The sequence below is a fragment of the Seriola aureovittata genome, chromosome 21, assembly GCF_021018895.1.
Source record: "Seriola aureovittata isolate HTS-2021-v1 ecotype China chromosome 21, ASM2101889v1, whole genome shotgun sequence".
NCBI lineage: Eukaryota > Metazoa > Chordata > Actinopteri > Carangiformes > Carangidae > Seriola > Seriola aureovittata.
In genome coordinates, this window is record NC_079384.1 from 18,211,462 (window position 1) to 18,233,129 (window position 21,668).

The following is a 21,668-nucleotide window of genomic DNA, read 5'->3' on the forward strand; positions in this document are numbered from 1 at the left end:
CTAAGTTAATTTAGCCATTTTAAGAAAGGAAAACTGCTGTGTATCATATTATTTTCATTGAAAGTAGCATTTTATAATATTAAAACAAATTTAATTTATTCAATTATTTGAAAGGGACAGTGCTCAAGAGAAAACTGTAAATGAATTTGCCTAAAATGTTCATTTTCATCTGTTACCTCCCTATAAGTAGAATATCCGACAGTTACATTTACTCAAGTACTGGATTTAATTCTGGTGTATTTGTATTTTACTTGAGTATTTTGTGCTACTTTTGTAATCCAGCATATTTCAGAGCAAAACTTTGTACTTTTTACTCCAGTGCATTTATCTGACAGCTGTGGTTTCATTCCAAATTAAGATTTTACATTAAAAACATGATATTCTTATCTTATATAAAACCTGTTACAGAAAAGCAGGCGGTGTCACCTGTCATGTTTCAGATGTGTATGATATTTATGAATTTACCCTCTAATCTCTCAGATTATTTTATCAAAAAACTGATCAAAATAATGTGATAATATATCAGTCAGAAGCTACTTTTACCATTGATACTTAAATTACATTTTGCTGATAATACTAAGTAAACTTTTGAATACTGCTATTCCACTTGTAAAGGATCAGAGTGCTTCTTCCACCACCAGCTCTACAAAATTGCACAGTCCTTATTATTCAACAGTGGCAAAGGAAGAACTCTGATCCTTTATTTAAGCAAAACTACTAATACCACACTGAAATTCCTTCTTCAAAAATGTAAAAGACTTGGCAGCTGTTTTGGTAATTAAGTAAAATTAAGTACATAGGAGGTATAATCAGGAAAACATACTGAACATATTAAAAGTAAAAATGCTCCTGAAAAATGCTGCAGCAAAGCTCAATCAATTGATTTTTTTGGTTTGTAAAAATTACAGGGAATGTTGTTTTAATAGCCTGACCTCAAAATTATTGTTTGTTTGTTTGTTTGCATGAAAAATGAAAAAATGATGATCAAAATTGTTATGTTCTATAGTTTCAGCTGCATTTATTTGTGATTTATACTCTAAGTGTAATTGAGAAATGATATGAATGATATAACATGATGATATATATATATATATATATATATATATATATAATGATATAACAACATCTAATTTTTCAATTATTAACAATTATTATCAAAAAAATTCTGTGTGTCAGTTCTGGTGTAATTATAAAATAATAGGACACAAAAGTACATGAACCAAGAAGCTGTACACGTATTTGAACCTACCGCCCTTTTAAACCCACATCCGGCTCCAGCGGTCGCAGTGAGGGGAGGTGGGCGGGGCCACAGTGCACACCTGACGGACAGACTCCTCCCTGCCTCCTCAGATACTGTTGTTGGCACTCAGTTGTAGTGGCACGGCATCTTGTTTTGTGTGCCACACACAAGAAAAACAAACGCACACATACACACACTCACAGCTTAGCATCACATCTGCAGTGGAGACGATGGCTGACAGCTGAAACCCGCCTAGTGACCAGACACAGTTTACAGGTAGGTTTTTACTGTTTTTTTCCGGTGATGCTAACAAGCTAGTCCAAACAGGTGCAGGCTGGATTTAACCGCGAAAATAAAGACCGTACAAACAGGTGGGGTTAGCCGATGTTAGCCGAATTTATCACTATATTAGTGCCAACCTTATAAAAGTGTGTTTTCATCGACAGAGCTTTGTTGAGGACAGGGGAGTCATGTTCTTCAGGTTCAGTACGAGGTTTGGCGCCGTGCCTACACCATCTTAGATATCATGCCTTTAAAACTACCAGAAGTAAGTTGTAATTCTCGCCCTCTCCACCTTTAGTTTACAGGTATGATAAGAGACTGAATGTGCCAGTGGAATCACAGTAATCAAACTTTTCTTAACATAAGATGTAAGGGATCTAAGGTCGACTAGTGAAATTGTATTCCTTCACACCAGGACACTGTTATTAGCACCCAGTGAGGCGGTTGGTAAGTCTGATAACAAGTGTTTTCTTCCCTCAGCAAGTGTAATATTATCTCTCAGTAGGAACCTTATCACTGGCCAACTTCCAAAAAGAAATACTACAGTACAGTGGTATTGTACTGTAGTATTTGTTATAGCTTTTTTTTTTTTTTTTTACAGTCAGATTAACACAGTGCTTTTGGTATCTAATTAGAATTAATCAGTCAATTTAGAGAAAATGAATTATTTAGCAATTATATTGATAACTACTTATTCATTTAAGTTGTTTTAATTTTTTTCTTTTTAATTTCTACTTTTATTCCAACTGTTCTTTTTTTGTGGTTTGAACACAACAACATACTTGAAGGGCTTAAAGAATTTATGACAGATGCTTTTTACTGTTGTTGTTGTTTATTGTTTGTTGGGATTCCCATTGGCCTCCATGTAGAGACTGAGATCAGTACTTTTCACAATGTTCTTACACTTTATACAATTAATCAAGAAAATAAATGGCAGATTAATTGATAAACAAAAGGAATCACTAATTGAAGCCCTGAATTAAGTTGCTGGCTTAATTGATTTGTTGGCAGAAAATGTATTGGAAGCAACATGGATGATTTATCAATCATTTATTCATTTAATAAACAATCATGCTAAACTTTCACACATTTCTTCTTATCAACGGTGAGGATTTGCTGCTTTTCTCTCTTGTATATTATTGTAAATCTTAAAATATGATCATTTTAAATAATTTTGCACTTTTGTAGATTCTTGAGGTACAAATCTTACTGTTATATTATATTATATAGCTACTGCACTTCACATTAAACTATGATAATACTAGTGTTGATTAGTTAGTCATGAATTCACTGGTGACAATATTGATAATGTTCTCCCTTTATACACTTGTGCACCTGCTCACACGCAGGTCTTTAAAACTGGATCTTCAGCCTGTTGTGCAGAGATTTTAAATCAACCAACTACTACACACGGAGTTTTTGTGGTGATGTAATTGAACCGCTGTCCAGGCACTGTGTTCTTGTTTGTGGAGAAGAAAGGAAATATTCAGACCCCCTCTGCCAAACAGCCAACCCCCCCACCCGCCTCCCTGCCTGATCAAAGCATTATCTCCGTCTCTAAAGCTGCAGGCTGCCAGTAGTTCTCTTCATCACATGCTACATGATCTGCATAACAATAATCACTAACCTGGTCCGCTGGACATCCTTTGCAGTAGGGTGATACTGCTGAAATATCACAATGTAAAAAAGGATATTGATCTGATATTCACAGTATGGCATGTGCGTTCAAAATGACATATAAAATAGCCAAATTGACTGTTCTGCATTACATGAGCCAAAACTATTCACTGGGACCGAACAATAACTTGAAATATAATCGAAATTTGAAATATGACCAAGTGCAGTCCAAAGCAGTTTCAACATAAACTGAAAATTGAACCTTCATGAAGGATGAAGTTCTGCAGGACTGGTGCACTCTACGGTGGCCCTGAGAGCTCAAAGCACTGCAACTGAGGAAAACACATGCAAACAGACAGAACACAAGGAAGTTCAGAAAAACATCTTCATCAGTTTGACAACACATGTGCCGCAAATACTCACAACAGAACAAGAGAAGTGTTTCCAGAGGACACAATAGGGATGAACCCAACTGGCAAGTACTATTATAATAGGTGTATAATAATAAATCCATGTGCACTTGTTGTTCATTGCTTTTAACTGCAAAAGTCACAAAGCGCAAGCACAAAGTTGCAGTACGTTGAGCCCTCAGGGCCACCGTAGTATTAGACTGCATTAGTTTTTATCTAGTTTATTAGTGGTCACAGACATGTAAAGGCCCGGGGCCCGTCCAGTAATCTATCCATGTGTTGTTAACACACTGTTAATTGTAGGGTTGGTGGTTGATTGAAGTGTCCCTGAGCAAAGCACTGACCCCCCCCAAAATGGGACAGAAGTAATATAATCTAAAGTACATTTGCTTGTTTGACAGTTGGAAGCTTAACTTTATGGGCTTTGCAGATAGTTAGAGGTTTTGTTAAGAACACGAAATGTACATAAATAATAATTTTATTTAATGATAATTTCTTCTGCTATAGTCACATGGTACAAACAGAGCAGGAACTTGTAGAGACAATACATAATATACAGTCACACTATTGAACTTTCATCATTCAGCAGCAGGTGAGTGTTTGAACTGGAGGGAATGTGCTTTATATTCAGATGACACACACAGCAGCAGGTGTTGTCATGTGTGGGTGTGGGGACATTCAGGTGTGTTTTCTCTGGCTCAGTGCCTCGTGAAGTCTATTTTGAGTAACGAAAGTATGACTCAACCGTGTGTGTTTTTAATGTTGTTATTTAAACATTAAAGTAAACACAAAGTCTGTTCTGTGTAGGCAGCACCAACACAAACTGCTGGACTTTTTAAAAATACTGAAAGTGACGTGGAACATATCAGAAACAAACAGAAGTTTAAGTTAATTTTATTGTGTCAAATCTTTACATCTCTGGGAATAATTAAGAAGAGAAATTACCAACAATCAAATATATTTATTATATATGAAGATATGAACAGGGATGAAATGACAGGAAATTTTCTGAAATGGAAACAAAGTTCTGCTTCTAATTTGTTCTGCTGTTGCTTGGCCCTGCACACGTCAGCTACGTATCAGGTTGTCATCATTATTGTGATCATTGTTTCATTACCCAGCCCTGTTTGCACCTGATAAATACGAAAAATAAAGTAAACTACAATCACCTCCCCGTGGTTTCAGGTTATATCCCTGTTTATCCAGAGTCATATGTCATATTAATTATTCATGTTTGTGTGAAATATTGTCAAAATTACTGTGTGAAGTCTTGAGCTATGGCTATAAAGTGTTTTGTTAAATCACACTGGCCTTGACCTTTGACCTTTCAGCACCAAACTCTAATCAGTTCATCTTTGAGCCCCAGTGAACATTTGTGGTAAATTTGAAGGGATTCCCTTGAAGGGTCTTCGAGATATCGCCTTTGTAAGACCAAAACCTTGACCTTTGACCTTTGACCACCAAAATCTATTACATCTATAGTGTTACTGAAATATCAGGTCCACGAGTATGGGATGGATGGACAACCTGAAAACAATATTCCTCTGGCTCTGGAAAAGTGACGTAACACCAAAGTAAAGGTGTTCAAATAGACTAAAACTATTATTAGTTCACTTATTGATATTATTAATTATTATTTACCTTAATAATTATCATTTATTCTCTTTGTAAAGCACTTTGGTCAATGTTTGACTTGCCCTGACCTACGACTCCCTCCAGGTATCATGATGGAGGTGGCAGGTCCCTGGACAGAAGTGTTTGAGGGCTCGGAGAGAAAGGAGAAGTCCGGAGTAGCGGAGACGCTGCTGGGGAGCTCCACCCTGACTCTGGCTCCTCTGGTCGCGGACTCTCCCTGCGTTCGCCGCTCCCAGCCCATCTTCATCACCTCCAGCAGGTATGACCAACAGGGCCGCGCACAAAGGCACAGACGGCATTAGTCACTGTGGGAAGAAGCTAATTGAGTTGCTCAATATGCAGGACGCGCACACACACACACACACACACACACACACACACACACACACACACAAACACACACACAGGGGACATGAGTCAATAGAAGTGCATGATATTGACTCAGCCTCAGGCCATAAGTCATCTGATGTTTCTGTGAAGACGAAACTGATCCCAGATACTTGAAGTAGTAAACCTGTGAGCGGGCTGGTGTTTGTTCTGCTGCTGCAGCCACTGGGTACAGTTGTGGTTTTGTTGTTTTCGTTTCTTTGTTTCTCAACAGGCCTGTGGCTACAGCTTCATTATTTAATACTATTAATGTTTAATATAACATGGCTAATTACACATAATTTACCAGAAACAACGGGTTGCCTCATAATTAATCCCGGCTTGTTTTTTTCTGATGCTTCGGTAGATTTTCTACTTGAAGTGTAATTACCAACAACAACAAAAAAAGAATTGTAATTTTCTCCCCAGTATCGACTTGAAAATGTTTGAGATTGTCAAAATCAGATACAGTTAAAAGGATACTGCTGGTGTTATTCCATTATGTTCCTTATCGTCAACAAATCCCACCAAGAGACCAACTCAGCAGTGTGTTAGTTTGTCTCTCGATACCATAACTGCCCTGTGTGAGAGACTCAGCCCCAAATCTGGTTTGCAAACCCATTTGGCTTTACACAGGCCTTAATGAATGAAATGTGTGAACTTGAGCCAAAAAAACAAAGCAGCATGATCAGAAACTGAACTAAATGACGTGTCTGTGTCTGTCTCCTCTGCTCTTAAATCACAGCAGCTCCTACACACAACAAGCAGCGCTTCATTACAGTCAGATGATCGGAGTGTGACGTGTGTTCACATGTTGCAGCGTTGGTTACGTGCGGTTGTATACGTCAAACTGTGGCACGCAAATTAAATTTAGTATTAATTTAACACTACAAATAATAAGTTACTAGATTAATGGGAAAACAAGTCAAATATCCTCTTGACATTTGCAAAGGCATGAGCAAACGCTGATCGTTCTGATGATCATCGTTCACCGATATCATCGTCCATCGGCACAACCCCTATCACCAGGCTTATCCTTTAACGGGACGATATTCCACGTTAACTGTATGATGAGATCATTGTTTTCTGCTCAGATGATTGTGTCTGGTTCTGACCTTGTTCATCACTTTTGTTTATTTCAATTACTTTTTTTTTTTTCTCAGGGTGAAAGGAGTGGAGTCGTTCTCTTCCTCTGTCCCGTCCATCCCCAACCCCTTCCCAGAGCTGTGCAGCCCCTCCACGTCTCCGGTGCTCATCGGTTCATTCCCACCACCGTCAAGTGAAAAACATGTGAGTCCAAGTCCGAGACCCATACTCTAGATTTGACCTTTGATTATTCTGTCACCACAGCATTTTCATTCCTCTCATTTCACCTTTGATATTCTATATTTTTTAGTTCTATGTATTTTCCAAAACCAGCGATGATGTGTATTAATCCATCACTGAAATAGTTCCCAGCTAATGCTGTATTTCCTCCTGTTTTAGTATCATTTGCTAGAAACCACAGAGCTCAGCTGTTACAGGAAACAAAGTTTAAAGTGAAACTCTTCAGTATGAATCAGTTGTGAGATCCACAGGCAACAGAAGTCTGAGTGTTAGGAAACAGATTAACACATTTCTGGTCTCGTGGGATTTGCTGATGTGAGAAAAACATAGACTAACGCCAGCTTTATCCCTTAAGAAGTTTTTGTTTGGACAAATGAGAGCATCTAACTCCGTTAATCCCATCACACCTGCACAGGTACTCAGGGTCTGACAGGTGGCATCAGCAAGTGGATCCTCTAAATGTGTCTTAACCTGTTTTGTGAATACTGTAGGAGAAGGCTGGTTGTGATTGTGTGTGACAGGTGAGATGTGTTGCCATGCCTGCGCTGTCTTATTTTGACTCCCAAACACTGTCAGAGTAAACATGTCTGCTATCACAGCAGCACGTCACTGTGCCACCCCCCACCCCTGGTGTGTAATGTACAGTAATGGAAGCGAACAGGCTGACGCTTTAGTTTTTATCATTATTATCTGTTTTTTTGTTTTTTTTTATCATTAATATTATTATTTGTAGCACATCTGGACAGCTGTGGAGGTGGTTTGTGTAGCTCGTCTCTCAAACCATGAATCAACAACAAAACAAAAAAACAAAAGCCTCAACCTGGTCAAAAGTATGTGAACACCCCTGTCTACATTAAAAGTTGCTAATGTCCTAGTTTCGCAAATCCTTCTCATACTGCGGTTAATTGTAAAATTGGTGTGTACTTACAATATATGGTCAGTGGTGTGTCTTTACTTTTGTTCTGGGGCTGTTAATAACATTAAATATTCTTAAATAAGCAACAATCAAAGTATAAAATAAATTATTTATTACCTCAACTCCATCCATCACCTTTTGAAACAGCATTTTAAAATGAAAGTGATCTCCGTTCAGACGTGTGTTTTAGCTCCATATGAGAAATAATGTCTGTCCGTTGGGGCTGCGCAATTAATCGAAATGTAAATCGAAATCACAACATGGCCAAGTGTAATATCCAAATCGCAGGAGCTAATAATTTTTTTTGCAGTTGGTAGTTTAGTTGCAGAAAATACTACGAACGAGGAACAGCAAAGGTGAAGGGTAAGACCAGAGAGAAGAACTGTTCATGAAAGTAACACGAGTATGATGTGCTCATGGTGATGGAAAAAACAGATTGTTGTTTTCACGGGGGGGGGGGGGTGTCGGGGGTGTCATGTTAGGAGTGTGACGAATCAGGGAAGGATACATCACGACTGATGAGCAGATGTCCAGACTAAAGCGCAACCCTGGAGTTTTCAAAATAAAACAAGGTCAACAGTGTTTCCAGAAGTCTCAGGAGTATTGTCTTCGTTTTCGATTGTGTGCAGATGATGTGAGTGAGTTTTTCAGTATGTGATCTAATCTCCACCGTTGTCACGCACTGTTAGTTTTGTGTCCTGAGCTCAGAGGCTGAATTTGCTCTGAGTAAATAGAAACAAATTCTCCTCTGCCTCCCCTGCTCTTTAATGAAACAACACTCAGGAGTCAAAGCGGACTGACCGGATATTGAACTACGGGGTTTCCACTGAAGGAATGTCCCTCCCCCACGAGCCTTCCTGGTTTATACTCAGCCATTATTTTGTCCCGACTGATGCCGGCACTCGCCCGACCAGTCCAGGCGTGCTGATTGACAGCCGCAGGTTTCTGGTCGGGCAGGTTTGTTTTCTTTTGGCTGGATCCAGACGGCGTGTCAGACAGCCGCACGCTCTGAGAAACGTCCTGACCCCTGAATAACCTGCACCCGGTTCACATCAGCAGCATCATGGACACAGACAGTCTTACACACACACACACACACACACAGAAAAGACCAGGAGGATGTAGGAAGGTGGATTTCTTTCTTTCACCAGACGGCTCAGGACATGGAGAATTAGACACGAACCCTGTGTTGAAATGTCAGTTCACCTTGGTTGCAAAAAACTGATATATGTAATTACATTATATATTAGACACTGACAGGGGCCATTTTTCTGCAGTGAATAATGAAACTTTTGATATTTAAAGTCTGTTTATCCAATAATGCTTCTAAATTATTCTTCCCCCACTTTTGTGTCTCCATCAGCTGATAAAGGTGTACGGGGAGGACAGCTACAGCAAGTCGGTGTGGGTTTCTCGCAGAGCTACAGCCAGAGACGTGTGTCACATGTTGGTGCAGACGGCTCACTGCAGCGACCAGGAGAACTGGGCTCTCCTCGAGCTCCACCCCACCCTCGGTCTGGGTAAGACTGCGCCTTAAAACTGAATTTAAAGTACAAAACTAAAGCTTTAAAGTAACAGATTTAACGGTCAGTTTTCACACATGTTCTGTTGGCTCCTCAGAGAGATGTCTGGAGGACCACGAGGTTGTGCTGGAGGTTCAGGCGACCTGGTCTCTCAAGGGCGACACAAGGCTCATTTTCTGCAAAAACTACGCCAAGTACGAGTTCTTCAGGAAACCAGTGGTACGCAGCTCATCAACCTGTAACAAGTCAAACTCCCCTAAATAACAGACAGCAGTGAGGTTTAAGACGCACATCCCTCCTGTGCTTTTATATAACAGAACACCTCCAGCCAGGGACAAGGAGGATTTTCATGTTCTTTATCAAACATGTTGGTACAGCAGATGTTGACAAAGCCTGACGTCACGGTGGTTACTGATCCCGGATGACTGGCAGGTTGCGTGCCGGTGCAGACACGCTGACTTAATGCCTCAGATATTTCATTACATTGGATCTGGTCTGTCGCCTGTGCTGTTAAACAAAGATGACAGTTCACTCTGAAAACTGGTTCTGATGAACCTCCCACCGGCACACCCCTCCGCCACCCCCACGGTGCCTCTTTCTGTAAAGTTTGCCCACACTGCCTCCACAAGGCACAAACGTGAATTTGATCAGGGATTTACCACATTATACTCATGAAGTGAGGCTTAAACTTCCCGTATGTTTAATTGAAATGCTGATTATTTTCTTGATTAATCATTTGTTTATTGAGTGTCAAAAAATAGTAGAGTTTGAAGTAAGGCCTTAAAATGTCTTGTTTTTTTTGACTATCAGTCCAAAAGCCGATAAAATTCAGTTTACAATCATATAAAACAGAGAAAAGCAACAAGCTCTTTTATTTGAGAGGCTGGAACAAGAATTATTTGCACACTCTCACCATTTTCATATGAATATGCAAATAAAATCAGCAGCAGGATCTCCCTTTCGCTCCAGACTGGACGCCTGTTTCTTAGTTTGCATGACTGATACTTTAGTTAAAGGTCCCATTTTGTATAAAGGTAGACGTCCATGTGTTGTGTAATTATAGATCAAGTCTAGGTTCTATTTTAATACTGTGAAAGTATCAAAGCCTCAGTCCACAGAGAAATGCACACAGCCTGTATTCAGAAACTGAGCCTTAAAACCAGCCGTCAGGACTTCTGGAACTTTGTGATGTCACAACAAAGCAGTCACTGTTCTCAGCCATGCACCAAGCCCCGCCCACCTGGACCCACCATCCAACCTTGCAGGATTTGGTTTCTTTGTGTTTACCTGAAATCTATGAACTGTTTTTATTGGATCACTCAGAAACCAGTAAGCCAATCAGAAGAAAGGCTCAGAGCCTCCTCTCTTCTGATTGGCTCACTGACATGTTGTCACTAGAGCTACAGAGAGAAGCCTGAGAGGAGATGTAAAATTACATTGAGATGGTTTTTGGTTCTTAAAACCACAAATATATCTTCTTATGCATCAACTTCAAATAAAACACAGGAGAAGTGGAAAATAGTTGCGTAGTTACATTATAATTTTGCCTCTTAAACAAAGGAGCATAATTCCTGCTCATTGGATTTTGATAATCACAGTCCAAAGCAGAGTCATGCAGTGCAGGTGGCAGCAGCTTCTATGTCTTGTAAATGAGTGTTCTCTCGTTCAGAGGAGTTTTAATGACGAACCCTCTCCTTCCTCTCTCAGCTCTTCTTCCCAGAGAGCATGATCTCCGACAGCGCCGATGTCAGCAAGGGGATGACATCATCAGAGCTCATTCAGGTAAAGCATCGACTAATTCATCAATCTTCTAAGTGTTTCGGCACTAGATCTGTTCAGGCTGTTTTTAAAGCCAGTTTTATGTCACTACATCTACAAAATCTACAGCAAAATGAGGCTGAAGTGTGTTTTATAGCAGACAGTGTCTTACAATGATTACAACTGAGAAAAATTAGGAGAAAATGCAGATGAGCTACAATTTATGCACCTCAATCCCTAAGAGTGAGTTCAGATAAATTGTTTAAACTGCAGAGGTGTCGTGTTGTGAATGGTCTTTTCCCCTTGTTACAACCTCAAGGTCATAACACATCTGTTTTCTTTTTAAATATTCAAAATAATCAAATAAATAAATGGATTATTTTTGGAAAAACAAAATGCAAATAATGAGCCTGGTGTACTTTGCAGAACCTGCTGAGGTCTGGGACGTGTCCAGAGATCCAGGGCTTCCTGCATGTAAAGGAACCCAGCCGTAAGGCCTGGAAGAAGGTCTACTTCTTCCTGCGGCGCTCCGGACTCTACTGCTCCACCAAGGGCTCATCCAAGGTCAGCAAATCAAGTCCACTTTACTGTTCAGCTTTTCATCATTTTACTGAACTTTACAGCTTCCATGTTATAAAACAGAACAGAGGAAGACACATGGAAGACCTTAAACAGATAAATTACATTTTTCACACTGTGCACACTGTCGGGGTTCCCATGTGTCTTGGAAAAGTGGAAAACAGTTGACCAGTTTTCCAGTCAGGGAAAACACATGGAAAATGAGAGAAAAAGTCAAATGTTCAGGATCATGTTGACTTTCAAATGGTAGGCGAGTTTGTAGATGACTAATATGCTGTTGTTTGCACATGTGTGCAGGTTGGATGATTTTTGTGGTGTGATTAACCTCGTTAAAGACGTCACTTCCTGTTGCTAGTAAAGGGGCTAAAGCGTGATAAATTGATGAGACCCAGCGGTAGTAAATAATCTGAGCTAATACAACTTTGAGTTGAACATTTAGTACGTGTGTGAAGTTTAGTCTAGATTTGTGAATTTGGGAAAATTGTAGTCTACTAATGTAGTTATTGGTGTTCATGCAGCAATGGTTCATATAATTAATAAGAACTAGAATCACCTCCTCATGGTTGTATCCCTCCCGCCACTCAGACTAGTTTCAGGTTACATCCCTGTTTATCCAGAGTCATATAAAGTATTAAACCATATTAACCATGAGTAGTTTGTCCTTGAGTCCAAGTGAATGTTTGTGCCAAATCAGAAGGGATTCCCTTGAGGAGTATAGTGTTCACAAGGCCAAGGTCCTGTTTTGTGTGGCCACCATGTCGTTGAACTTTGACCTTTGGCCTTTAGCCTTTAGCCACCAAAATCTAATCAGTTCATGCTTGAGTCCAGGTGAACATTTTTACCAAATTTGAAAAAGTTCCTTCAAGGTGTTACTGAGATATCGCGTTTTTGTGAGGTCACCACGACCTTGACCTTTGACCCCCAAAATTGAATTACTTTGTCCTTGACAAGTGAATGTTTGTACCAAATTAGAAGGGATTCTCTTGAGGAGTTCTCAAGATATTGTGTTCACAAGGCCAAAATCCTGTTTTGTAAGGTCAGTGTGACCTTGACCTTTCACCTTTAGCCACCAAAATCTACCCAGGTCATTCTTCAGTCCCCAGCAACTGTTTGTGCCAAGTTCCATCAAGGTGTTACTGAGATATCGTTGTTGTTTTCAGGTTTCAGGGGGTGAGTCAGGTTAGTCAGGCTATAAATTAATAATGATGATAATAATGATACATTTTGCATTTTGTTCATGCGATCAATTTGTCATAATTTCATAATCAATTAAACATGTAAGAGGTGATAAAGATAAGAGGTGAGAAAGATAAGTATAACCCAGTGTAGACTGCGTTTATGTGCGTGTGATTCCTGTCTTTCATATGAGCGCGATCATCAAAAAAAAAGTGGGAACCCTGACTGTGTACCTTTTTTTTTTTATATATATATATCTCTGTGTTTTGGCCCCCAGGAACCTCGGCACCTGCAGTATGTGGCTGATCTGGAGGACTTGAACGTGTACACTGTGGTGAACAGCCGTAAGCTGTACGGAGCACCTGCAGACTTCACCTTCTGCATCAAGGTAACCACGTCCTCAGAGATGAACCAAGACAGGAGGAGACACGGAAATGTTCTCAAACCAGACAGAACATGGTGTAGGGAACCGTTAGAGAACTGTTTGAACTGAGGGTTTGTGTGTGCGTGCGTGCGTGCGTGCGTGCGTGCGTGCGTGTGTGCATGCATCCGTGCGTGCTAAAGCCTCCCTCTAGCATTCATGTCATTCCTTCCACCTCTCACTCACACAGCAGCAGAGTCTGAGCTTGTGGAGAAATGACTGTGGGTTCTGCATGGCTGACAGTGATGGAGGAACTCACACTCTCTCTAACACACAGTAATATCATACTTTACCAGTAATTTGCTGCTGTGCAGTAGATTTATGTCACAGTCATGCTAAAAGCAGAAAATGACATTGGAAATTGTCGCTCTGTCTGGAAGACATCCGTTTCTAATTTGTATGTCATTATGGTTCCTCTGAAGTCAGAAAGTCATTTCCACATAACACCTGATGTGTTCACAGCTGCCACAGTGAGCTCAGATTAAAAAAAAAAAAGTGTCATTATTGACCAGAAAATCTATAAATCAAGTGAATCTATGTCACTTTCCACCTTCAAAAAGGTCCAAAAAAACGATGTGATGTTAACACTGTATTAATACATTTTCTTGGCTGCACAACGAGCTGCGAACACATTACTGAAATATCCTTTTTCTTGTATTCTTCTTGTGGCTAAGGTGTAGCAAACAGTTGCTCATCTACACATCCAGCGGACAAAGTGCAGCATCAAAGTGTTTGTGTCGCCTTCAGTCCAGTGTTCCCTTTCATTTAGCTCCGTGTTTGGTCTCCACCAGCTCCTGAGGGAAATATGGACAGCGGATTTCTCTTCCTGCTTATTTTGTTTAAGTTAAAACTTGGAAATGAAAGATGCGCCCTCACATTAACTGTGTGTGTGTGTGTGTGTGTGTGTGTGTGTGTGTGTGTGTGTGTGTGTGTGTGTGTGTGTGTGTGTGTGTTTGCGTTTGCACAGCCTTCCAGAAACCCTGTCCGTGTTCAGGACCTGAAGATCCTGTGTGCTGAGAACGAACAGACACGAACTTGTTGGACATCGGCTTTCAGATTGTTCAAGGTTTTACATCGATATTTTTTCTAATGCACCATGAAACAATTGATTTCTCTCTTACTGTATTAGCTGATCAGTATCTGGCAAAAAAGCTGATTATATCCTCTAAAAGTTTTAAATTCGGGTCCTATTTATTTATTCTTGTGCAAGTGCAGACAGTAAAACAAAGAATAATTGATGTTTTGTGTGTGTGTGTGTTGTGTGTGTGTGTGTGTGTGTGTGTGTGTGTGTGTGTGTGTGTGTGTGTGTCACGTCAGTATGGGAAGCAGCTTCAGTGTAACTACCAGTTGTCGAAGGCGGCCCCACGCAGCCTGGAAGGAACCAAGCTCACAGATGGCAAAGTGAGCTCATCAGACACTTGATGCAATGTAGAGGAGGAGTCTGGGAAGTCATCTCTGCAGTGTCATCTCACATTAATGCTGGTTTATTAACTCTGTGTGTGTGTGTGTGTGTGTGTGTGTGTGTGTGTGTGTGTGTGTGTGTGTGTGTGTGTGTGCGCAGTCAAAGTCGGAGGCCAGCCTGGTGGCCATGGACTTCTCAGGGAAGGCCGGAGGACGGGTCATCCAGAATCCAACGGAGGCCCAGAACGCTGAGAGGGAGGAGGGACAAGCTTGGAGGGTGAGGATGGAGGGAGGGAAAAAGAGAGGGAGCAATGAAAACAGAAATAAAGAGGTTTAGTTTATGTACTAACGAGCAAAAGCAAGTACAGCGTTAATGACAGCCCTCAGACATGGTGGCACATAGAATAATTATTCAACTCATCAGTGTGACAATTATCCGAGACATCAGTCTGTAATCAACAAAGCTAAACTTATAACCACAACAGGAACAAACCTGAGTGGAGAGAACAGATAACAATAATAAAGGAAAAGTAGAGAGAGAGAAAAGCAATATTAAAAACTGAAATAAACAAATGATGGAGGCCTGAAGGCAGAATTTGAAGTTTTTTTAAAAAAAGGTATGAAGGGTATAAAAGAAAAACTCATCTAATGAGGCTTTCAGAGAAAAGTGGATTTATTTCCAATTTAATGAAAAACACCTTGAAGCCAGTGAACAGAAGCAGAAGAAACTAGCTGTTAAATATGTTTATATTAACAAACACAAACTTTGTTATTGCAGAGAGGAACGGTGGGCAAACTGTAATAAATGGTCTTATTCTATAAGGAGGGAAGATGCAGTGTTTTTAAAAAGCTTCCAGAAATGTCTGATATGGTTTGTCTGACCTTTTTCTGTTCAGAGGAGAGAAGCCCTGAGGTGCAGTCTGCCCAACCTCAACTCTGGCGCCCGACCTTCCTGTAAGTCCACGTGAGAGGAGGCAGAGTCCTGCTTGTGTATCTTCATACTGTGGTCTTCCTCACTTTCTCACACTGTGTTTTTTCTCTGTTTGTTCGCAGCCATCCACAAGATCCAGCCGTGGTTTCATGGCGGCGTGTCCAGAAGGGAAGCACAGAGGCTGATAGAGAAGCAGGGGCTGGTGGACGGGTGAGTGGAGGAGTAAAGACCCCTGATACCGTCTTAAGGATTTTACATCAGAGACAGAAATTACAGATCACGGATTATGACTGATTCTTTCTCCCCATAGTCACTGAAATAAATATTGGATCAATCATTTTTTGCCAGGGAAACAGAAAGCTCAAGGAGTGGGTAGTTATCAGTAAAGTATATTTATTGAGTTTCAATTAAACAAAAAGAACAACAACGAAGGGCTCAGCACAACATTGGTCTACACATTCAGCATTAATACAACTGACAGTTAGAAATATATGGTGATGAAAAACAAATAAGAATAAACGCCACAAAATATAGAAAATAATAATGTAATAATAATAAAATAAATAAATAAATCAAATCAAATCAGGTGACAAAGGGACATTACAGTTCGGTATGAAAGAAAGGGAAAAACGTGTGGTTCATAATTAGTCAAGAGCAATACTTGGATAAAGTTTTCACAAGCCACAGATCTTATTATGATGTCATTTACAAATCAGGAAAAAACTTTATTCAACACCTGTCGCTGTCTCAGCAACAAACTGTTGCAAGATCTGGCAACACAGATCTCTTCTCTGATTGGAGGACCTACTGTATACGTGCAGCCATGAATTAAAAGTTAAAACTGAAATAAAAGTTGTTTTTTTTTGCATAATAAAACCATTATTGTTGCAGATTAAAATGAGCAGCAAAATCAGGTGTAAATTGAAACTGTACTTAGTGTTGTATTGTATTGTTGTTGTGTTTTGACATGAACAAGCAATCACGACCCACGCCCACTAAGGAGAGAGGAAGTGTAGACCATTTCTTACCATTGCCGCTGCTTGTAATGCGTCATCTTTTGTTATATATTACATTTTCCTCATCATTGACATTGGATTAAAGGAAATGGGCGTGTTCACAGGTGTTGTGGAGCACTGCTGTGTAAAGCTTTTTGTGGCTCCAGAGAGACCACAAGTTTGAAAATGAGACAAAAATCTGGGTGTAGTTAGTGTGTAGTTAGAAATAAGTGAGTTTACCACACATCTCTGCTGCATTAGCGGCTGCTAACATAACACGCCCCAATCTCCTAACAAACTCTCAGCTGTTGGGTTGCGTTGTGGGTGATGTAGACACCAGGTTTTGACAAGGAAGTTAGAATGTGTGGCACAAAAGAAGAAGATGATGATATCTGTGGTTGTGCGGCTGTGAGTCTGCCAGTGTTACAGCAGAATCGAATCGGGATTTTATGAGACTCAGTGCGAGGTGTTACACTCCATTAACACAAGACGTGTGCGGCTTTTCAAACTCCTCTGAGGACTGCAATTTTTGCTGCATGAGACGATTATTCTCATGATTAATGGTTACTAATATTTTCTTGATTGTTTGTTTGTTTCATTTGGTCGATAAATGTCTTTTGTTTTGTCTGACCAGCAATTCAAAACCAAAAGATAATCAATTTGGGATGATATGAAACGGAAAAGCAGCAAATCTTAACATTCAAGAACTCAGCATAAAAAATAAAAAAAAAGTTTATTATTTTTGCTGAATAGTCAGAATGCAAACTTACAAAAGAAGAATAAAATTAAAAAAAAACCCACAAACAAACACAGCACATCATACATAACAGCAGTAGCTACAGTCGCGGATGAATGAAGTGCAAGGTAGTGTTTCTTTAAAAAAGAACAGAATTATATAGACGTATTACAGAACCTTTTGAGAGAGAAATGGAAACAGAATCCACAGCATGGTCCTTTACATTGGACTCAACACATTAATTCTTAGCCTGAAAGAATTTCTGTTCAGGGTCCCAGATCATATTAAACACACCTCCTCTATCCTCAAATCTCAGCATCTCCAGGTGTAGTGTGTTTACCACTAATCATATGTGGGTGCAGAGTCCAGCTTCCACATCAACTCTCGACATTTCTGCTTGGAGAAATCCAATTAGTTAATAATTAACTTCCAGTTGATCAACTAATCGATTAATGCACCAACTCTGCTGCTGCGCCAAGTTTAGCTCATTATTCTGGGAAGTGAACTCTGAAGATGTGATGATTAATCCAGCTGTGTGTGTGTGTGTGTGTGTGTGTGTGTGTGTGTGTGTGTGTGTGTGTGTGTGTGTGTGTGTTTGTGTTTCAGGATGTTCCTCATCCGTGAGAGTCAGCAGCATGGACAGTGCTTCGTCCTGTCTCTGTGTTACCAGCTGAAGACCAAACACTACCTGGTGATCCCTGTGAGTTCAACTTCATTCATTCTCTCAAACAGTAAATAAACATCCTGTGTGTGATGCAGCAGCCTAACTGTTATTCTTCTCCTCCTCCTCCTCCTCCTCCTCCTCCTCCTCCTCTCTGCAGTGTGAGGACGGAGGCAGGAAGTACTTCACCATGGACGACGGGCTCACCCTCTTCATAGACCTCCTGCAGCTGGTGGAGTTCCACCAAATCAACAAGGGCATCCTCCCCGTCTGCCTCAAACACCCCTGCGTCTGTGTAGCACTGTAGACCCCGTACGACCCGCGTGACCTCAGCTCTTCAGTGTAACCTCTCCTCCTGGTCCTGGATCAGTCATCCAGACCTTCACTTCGTCTAAAGTGTGAGCCCCAGTCTAAATCGTCAGATTGTACTGATATCTATTAAGCACAGCTGATAAAGAGCAATTACACGAGCAGTGCAAAGGTGTGCGTCTGAGTGATAATCTTATCGGGGGGGGGGGGGGGGGGGGGGGGGGGGTTGTAAGACTCATGGGAGGTGCGACCCAGGCATGAAGCACAACGCCCGCCCCTCCTCTCTTTAATATTTTTAATTATTTTCCACTTACACATGCGGCTCCAGACTGTGGTTGGTTTTTATTTTTAATTAACGAGCTGCTGGTCCCCGTGGAGACAGCTTAATGAGCGACAATGGACACACATTTTTTAGAGCAGTGGGGATTTGATTCATATCCACACAGCCCTGATGAGAGGTTCAAGACGTGCGCGGTAATGAGGGGCAGCAGGGGGAGAATGTTTGGAGTATTTGCTGCAGTTGGTGCTGAGTTCACTGACGGTTGTGGCCATTAGAGGGCGCTCTGAGTCAAAGCTCAGAGGAGGAATTTCAGCTGTGTAATGTAGGAAAGGAACGTGTGTTTTGATATTAATATTGAAGAGAATAGTGATATTATAATCATGAAAATGCCCCAGGTTGCAGTCATGTAGCATGTAAATCCTCACTCCTCCGTTTTGTATATTAACTTCTTATTGTGCCTTAAAAATAATCTCATATTTTAATTAGAACAAACTTTAAGCACTACACTGTATCTTAAGGACTCTTTCAATGCTGTATTTGCACAACGATGGTGAAGGGAAACTGCATTCATTGTCTTGTGTGTTAAGAGCTGCGACGTTTGGATCTTTAAACAACCAAGTATCTGATATTAACAAGGTTAACTATGAGGGTGTCTGAAAACTTTCTGGAGGTATTGAGCATGAAAATTCAAAAAATGTTAAGTCTTACAGAGCAAACACACTCTTGAAGAAACCCCTAAGCTCTGGACCAAGCTACTGTAGTTAGTGGACCTCAAGTTAAGACTCTTTGGCAAAGCTTTATTTTACAGGTTCGTTATTTCTGAATATTTTCCAAATAATTTCCTATGAAGTTTTCTGGAAAGAACATAAATGTAAGTTGTAACATTGCTGACACTGCTGTTGTAACTTTTGAGTCTTTTAGTCGGAGAACAGAATGTGAAATTTGTCTACAGACACACATACAATATGCTGAATTGTAATTAAATTTTATTTAATATTATAGAATAAAATCTTCCATCATAATAATAATAATAATAATAATGAATTGATATTTACTTGTGTTTACATTGAGAGAATTCCTAAGTTAGAGAGTTATTTCCCGGTAACTTAGAAAAATTCCACACCTGTAAAATAAAGTGTTTCTGATCTTTTTGTTATTGGTGGGTGTGTAAATGTGTTTTTTATCTTAAACATTTTGCACTTATTGTTTTCCTTTTATCATGAAGATCCATTGTGTATATATATATATATATATATATATATATATATATATATACATATATATACTTTCATTATTCGTTCAGTCCAAATGGCCAGTTTACTCTTCTCCCATGTTATATTTTGTTTTTTATCAATTTGGGTTTGTTAGTTTTATGTATTATGAATGTTTTGTGCCTGTGTCAGACCTGTTTTATACGCTGAATAAATAATTTCATATTAAACAGATTTTCTTAAATTTAAAAAGACTCCTATTTTTATAGTAGTCATGGTAAAAACAGTAGTAGATGTATTCAGATCTGTTACTGAAGTGAAAATAACAAATGCCACAATTTGAAAATACTCAAAGTCCTGCATTCAGAGGAAATTGGAAGTATTACAGCAAAATATACTTTGAACATTCAAAGTAAAAGTGCCTATCCTGCAGCAGAATGACTCCTCTACATGTTCTGTTATCACTGATAATATTGAATTAATCTTATTTATGCATTAACATGTAAACAGTATTTTAATATTCATTCTGGATTAAAATGGAGCTCATTAAAACTAATTTACATATGTTATAAAATATACATTTTTAAAGTAAGTGCTGTCAAACTAAGCACATTTATTCAAGCTTTATACTTAATTACAGTTTTGTGGTACAAAAAATAAAATAAAATATAGTGCTTTTTAGTAGCGAATTTTAGTGCAAAGTAATATGTCTTAGATGCACTACAAGTAAGGGCTTTCAAAATACAAATATACTACAAACATACTGAGTTTAACTGAATCTGTAGAACATTTTTGATGTTATCAAGAGAACTAAAAAATACAGAGGAAGTATTTGAATAAGAAGTTTTCCCATGTTTTACTTAAGTAACATTAGCCACAATGTAAAAATACCAGAAGTATCAAAACAAAAGTACTCGTCATACAAAAATGGCCCCTGTCACATTGTTAAATTTGAACCACCAAGGTCCCAAAAGTTGGTCTTGTCTTATAAAAATGTGTATTTTTTATAATTATAAAGTTTTGTTTTTATACATGATGTTTTCACATAAATCCCAGCATGTGTGTCTTTGCACAACTCAATACAGAACCTTTAATATATACTTATCCATCAAATTTTATATGTTGATTTTATGTTATGTATCACATGTATTTCATTCTTAAATGTAGTGGAAGGCAAATAAGAACAACACAAGCTCTATACTTAAGCACCGTTTTGAGCTACTTGTACTTTATTTATAGTATTTTATATTTTATGCTACTTCACCCTTTTGTTGCACTGCATTTCAGAGGGACATATTGTGCTTTTTACTTCCCTACCTTTATTTCTCAGATGTAGATTATAATGCTTAAAACCACATGACCACTTTTAAATTACATTGTTAAAGATTAAAAAGTGAGTCTTGACCTGTTACATCAGTTCCTTATGTAAAAGTTTTAAAAATTAAAACTAGCTCCACTTCAAGCAGCTACAATCTAATAACACAATACATAATAATAAATCACCCACCGGAGCAAATACTTTAACTGCATCTCAGTAAAAAATACTTTCACTTAAATAGAATTTTCAATGCAGGATTTTTATTTGTTTTGCAGAAAATGAACTGAATGCATCTTCCTAGACTGTCAGATAAATGTAGTGGAGCAGAAGTATAACAAAATTGAAACACTCAGGTCAGGTAAAAGAACCTTAGTTTTGTACTTAAGTGCTTAAGTACCGCCGCCATTCTCCCAACCCAGGCAGCCCCAGCCGAGGAGAGGAAGTGCTGCTGTGCCTGATTTAAATGGTGTTATTATAAAGCCTTTATCAGCCCAAAACTAGACTAACTAAAAAAAGAGAAGAATCTGGACTGACTCCCGACAAACCCTCTGGTGGAGCATCATGAAAGGCTGCCTCA

General features: G+C 39.3%; 1 protein-coding gene across 1 annotated transcript; it reads left to right on the plus strand.

Annotated features, from left to right (window-relative positions):
• Positions 1–1,349: 1,349 nt before the first annotated feature.
• Positions 1,350–18,494, plus strand: grb7 (growth factor receptor bound protein 7). The gene is made up of 15 exons (XM_056365150.1): positions 1,350–1,516; positions 5,269–5,443; positions 6,714–6,840; positions 9,156–9,312; positions 9,413–9,534; positions 11,023–11,097; positions 11,500–11,637; positions 13,106–13,216; positions 14,217–14,315; positions 14,567–14,650; positions 14,811–14,927; positions 15,547–15,604; positions 15,704–15,791; positions 17,919–18,012; positions 18,134–18,494. The coding sequence occupies exons 2-15, from the start codon at positions 5,274–5,276 to the stop codon at positions 18,278–18,280; spliced, it is 1,587 nt and encodes a 528-aa protein (XP_056221125.1). The 5' UTR covers positions 1,350–1,516; positions 5,269–5,273; the 3' UTR covers positions 18,281–18,494.
• The last annotated feature ends 3,174 nt before the right edge of the window (positions 18,495–21,668 follow it).

Coding starts and splice junctions, on each gene's coding strand:
- grb7 (XM_056365150.1), top strand. CDS start 5,274: ATGATGGAGGTGGCAGGTCCCTGGACAGAAGTGTTTGAGGGCTCGGAG. Junction 14,651..14,810: donor CCAAGCTCACAGATGGCAAA/GTGAGCTCATCA, acceptor GTGTGTGCGCAG/TCAAAGTCGGAGGCCAGCCT. Junction 18,013..18,133: donor AACACTACCTGGTGATCCCT/GTGAGTTCAACT, acceptor TCCTCTCTGCAG/TGTGAGGACGGAGGCAGGAA.